Here is a 4,929-nt window from a genome sequence, read left to right as displayed (position 1 = left end):
TGTATTCCCGATCTTGTATATGTGATGTCATTTGTTAGATACAAACTGTTTGAATGAGATGTTGCTTGAATTAATTGTTGGTACACCAATAAGTGTTGCTGTGTTCTCTGTTTCTTTTTAATCTATATAACACATGACCAAAATGACGTTTATAGTGGCAAGATTTCTTAAGGTGCAAACTGCTTGTATGATGAAGAGTGGTATATGTTGTTTACATCTCTTGTGTCTATCGATTGTTGTTGGTCTAGACTTACAAACATGTTTATTAAAATTGTTGATTGATCAATTTGGGGACTGTGTATGTAAGTAGTGAATATAAAAATTGATTTGATGGTTTGTTATTTATATGTTGGGGCGTTGATGTGGGTGGTGGTGGAAATTCTTGATTAGATGATTGTTGGTTAAATGTTAATGGCAACTGTGACGAAAATATGATAATAAGATTTTGATATAGACATGTTTGTGTGTGATCTTGCATAGTATTAATAGATGATGAACTGTTAAATGGTGCCAAAATATTTGAAATGTATGCATTTGATCTGAGTTGCTAAGTGTAGGAAATGGGGAACATGTTAGTGAAACCTGATTGGCTAGTACATGCTTATGAAATTTGATTGGCTAGTACTATTCTGAGGAATTCTGGAAGCATCTGCACAGCTGCTAGTCGAGACCTTATGGTTGCGATTCGAGACCTTTGATTGGCAACTCGAAACCAGACATCATGCTCCAGGAGTCGAGACCAGCTTGGTTACGACTCGAGATGTCCTGATCTTGACTCGAGACCTGACTCGAGAACCCTACGGTTGCGACTCAAATGTTCACAACTCGAGACGAGCTGTTGCGACTTAGAACCCAGTGGTTGCGACTTGAGACCTCATAGTCTCGAGTCGAGACTATCCGGTTTCGACTAGGCTTCCTTGCTTATTTACTGGGCCACAATGTGCATTGACGTGCTTGACTAGGTGCTTAACTTTACTACATGCTGCTACCGGTTGACTGTTCATGTGATTAGGACAGGCCCAATAACATTGGTGGGCCTTATGTACTATGTGTTAACTGATGTCTTGTACTGTGTACTAGTATTAATGTCTAGCTGTTACTGTTTAACTGTTTACATGCTAGAATAGGCCCAATACCGTGTATGCCTATATGACATGCATGCTATATGCTACGTGTTAGATACGTGTAGGATTTTATGTGACACCACTTGCATACGAACCTAATAAATTTATATAACCATAATAGGGTATGGTTTACCAACCAAACACAAGTAAATTGTCTGCCGAGCAAACCAAGGTGAGTTCACACACTAAAAGCATGCGTCCCAGGGAGGGACACGGACAAACTGCCATATTTGGAAAACTTACTTTCGAACTATTGTTTCCGGGGGAAAAACAAATGGGTACTTTTAAACTACTATCTCCGGGGGAGATACGCTCGGATATTATTTACGCGGGCAAACTGCCATATTTGGAAAAATCACTTTCGAACTATTATTTCCGGGGGAAATACGAATGGGTACTTTTAAATTACTATCTCCAGGGGAGATACGTTTGGATATTATTTATAAATCACAACTAGCAAAACTAAACGAAACTCTATCACACTAAGTCCCTGCTTACAATACCGATTAATCGCCGGGGGCGAACGGGTTATTAGGTGATAGCGCTATTAGGTTTGACAACCTCACACCATGACCGGGGGGATCGGGCGTGAACTAGTAGACCTTGCAACTTGGTCAATGATGATAGACATTAACTCGGGGCACAACAACTTTCCGTCAACAGTTTCGGTATCAACAGTTTAGTGAGCTTACAGATGGGGTAGCTCCCCATAACGTGATTATAAATGGTATATCTAAACAACTTACATTTTCGAAAAACTAAAACTGGACAACTCGTGAACTCGCCAACTTTATGTTGACACCCTACTGCATGCTTTGCAGGTTGCTCGAAACAGTTTAGGACGGACATTGCAATCGGCTGGAGTGCGTGGTTTGTAAGTTGCACAATTAATAAACTTGAGGTTTTAAATTACGATATGCTCTCCTTTCCTTTCCGCTGCAAACTTAAACTATGTTTTGAAAAAAATTAAATTGGTCGCTAATTATACACTTATTTCTGACAATAACTAATCCGTTCAAAACAATTAGTGGCTAAGATCCTGGTCAGTCACGCCTCCAAGCGGTAGTACTCCGCATGTGGATTTTGGGGGTGTGACAATTGGTTTACACTAGCTTTCCATTAGCTAGCTCTATCGAGTATGGAATGTCTAGCTTACTAGCTACTAACCCAAGCATATTCTTAAATTCTAGGGATACAAAGCTATAATCGGCACCAGTATCAAACAGTACAGATGAAAAGCGTTGGTTGATAGGGAACGTACCAGTGACTACGTTCGGATCTTGGCGAGCTTCCCTAGCTCCAATGTTGAAAACTCTTCCCTGAGCTTGGTTGATTCTTGAGCAATCACGCTTGAAATGCCCAACATGTCCACAGTAAAAGCAACCTGGTCCCCAACCATTTCCATTCCCATTACCACCCTGATTTTCGTTCACTTCACGGTTTCCATTACCAGCTGGGTTTCCATTGCCACCACGGTTTCCGTTACCGCCATTTCCTCCTTGGTTGCGGTTTCCATACCCATTTCCACCATAGTTATTGTTTCCATTCCTGCTGCCATAACCTCTCTGACCACCATTACCACGACCAGTACCAGCCCAACACGTCTCCTTCGAATGACCATTCTTTCCACAAGACTCACATTTCCTAACCCTGCACTGGCCAGCATGATGGTACTGGTACATATCACATTTGGGCAGAGTGCCCATATACCCTTTTCCTTTGTTTTCAACACCAGTCTTGACTTTGGCCAGCGGGTTTGTATCTTTACGCTTGCTGGCACTGCTGGTTCCCTTCTTGAAATTTGAGAATTTCCTTTTATTCTCACCTGACGACTCAACGTGAGTCTCCTTCTTCTTCTGGTCAGAGATCGAAAATTTGTTCAACCTGATCGCCTCTTCAGTTAGCGCCACACTTAGATCAATGGCCTCAGTGATTGTTAGAGGCTTTGATGTCGTCACCATGCTCATGATTTGGGGTGTCAATCCCCAAATAAAACGCTCAATGCGCTTGAACTCTGGATCAACCATGTGCGGTACATCGCGAGATAGGTCATGAAATCTCTGCACGTATTCAGCAATCTTTGGACCATCCATCTTGAGGTTCCAAAACTCAGTTTCCAATTTTTGTATCTCAGCCCTTGAATAGTACTTCTTGCGCATGAGTTCCTTCATCTCATCCCAAGTCATAGCATATGCAGCCTCTTCTCCCAAGGTCTGAACTTGGAGATTCCACCACGATAGAGCTCCATCTAAAAACAGTCCAGAGATGTAGGTGACCTGGTGCTCCGGCGCACACTTGCTCATTCTTAGCACAGAATCGGTCTTCTCCGCCCATCTAAGGAACTGCTTATGGGTACAGCCTGTACAAGCAACATCATTCACAGAAAGCATTAGCGAACGCACATGGAACATCCAAATGTAACGTAATGTGTCTTTAGTGACATAAACATTACCATGAGGTGGGTTGTTTCTTGAGGTACCCCCGCTATGTTCAGAGCGCAAGGCCTCGTGCTGTGCTATCGCTTGTGAAATCCATTCTTGTAGTTCAGCCTCTGTTGTGGGCAACCGTGTATCTCTTCTAGGAGGCATCTTCTAAAATAAGATTGCATTGGTCAGGTCAGAATAAGTATAGTAAGTACATGACATGCATACGTAATAGCATCCATTAAGCAGGTAAGCACATAACATCTCAATCATAACATAAACAAGTAATTCAACAATGTATATAATGAGAATATTGCGATTGAGCTTTCATTTATCATCGACCACAAATACAGTTACATGTTCTACAAATGTATCGTATCACATCAAAAGGGACTACAGGGTCACACTACCCTTGTCCAAAATGTCTATCAATCTACAACAGTCATAAAAATCAAAATGCGGTCTTCAAAAGGCTTCGTAAGCTGGGCTCAATAGCGACACTCTCATCAAAAGCAAGCTACCTGCATAAAACCAAAAACCAGCTATGCTGATGGTAGAGGAGGAGGAGGTGGAGGAACGAAAAGTAAACTGCGCACATGCGCTAACTCCTCCTTGAGAGCATGAACACGAAGCAACAGATAACTGATCTGCTGCTCCATGGTGAGAAATCGAACGTCGAAATCTAGATAAGGCAAAAGAGGAGCAGGTGGAGTCGCAAAAGGTGACTGGCATGAACAAGGTGGAGGACGTGGAATCCTCTCTAGCTCCATAACTCTACGACACAGAATCTCCTGCTGAAGCTGCAAGGACAGGAGTAACTCATCCCTCGTGTAGCCAAGAAAGTGGGAGGGATGGTATGGATCAGAAACTGGCATAGTGTTCGGCGGAAACCATATGAGTGGCTCGCCTGGTGGCTCATGAGCAAGTGCCTGCTCAGGATTAGCAGGTATCGGCTCGAGATAAGCGGGTGCATCAATAGGCTTCATCGGGAGCAAAGTCAATCTCATGTCCAGGCTCAAAGTCATGATCAAAGTCGTGTGGAAGATCAGGTGCAATAGACAGGGCCGTGTCAGTATCAGAATCAGTGGGGTAACTCTGCAATCCCAGTGCATGCAAAGTGGAAGAAGACACAGACTCGAAAGAATCTGGAGTAGAATGATCAGATGAAACCTCAACGATAGGAATCTCAACGAGTGGAACAACAATGAATCATCAGCTGGAACTCCATCTCCCTGAGCAGCATCAGGAGGACCGTCAATGAAAAGATCGACATCATCATCAGACAAGTCATCAAAAGGCAAATCCTCGAGAGGAAAAGCCGCAAGAGGCAAAGGGGCGAGGATCGGAACCACGTCATGCTCATCATCGGGATGTCCGAGGAT

The 4,929-nt window shown here is 43.1% G+C and overlaps 1 protein-coding gene across 1 annotated transcript; it reads right to left on the bottom strand.

Annotated features, from left to right (window-relative positions):
* Window positions 1-1,193: 1,193 nt before the first annotated feature.
* On the bottom strand, window positions 1,194-3,085 carry LOC110900911 (N66 matrix protein-like). The gene is made up of 2 exons (XM_022147768.1): window positions 2,509-3,085; window positions 1,194-1,219 (listed from the first exon to the last, which is right to left on the bottom strand). The coding sequence occupies exons 1-2, from the start codon at window positions 3,083-3,085 to the stop codon at window positions 1,194-1,196; spliced, it is 603 nt and encodes a 200-aa protein (XP_022003460.1).
* Between the last annotated feature and the right edge of the window lie 1,844 nt (window positions 3,086-4,929).

The sequence above is a fragment of the Helianthus annuus genome, chromosome 13, assembly GCF_002127325.2.
Source record: "Helianthus annuus cultivar XRQ/B chromosome 13, HanXRQr2.0-SUNRISE, whole genome shotgun sequence".
NCBI lineage: Eukaryota > Viridiplantae > Streptophyta > Magnoliopsida > Asterales > Asteraceae > Helianthus > Helianthus annuus.
The sequence above is the reverse complement of the archived record's forward strand: the minus strand, read 5'-3'. Positions and strand labels throughout refer to the sequence as shown.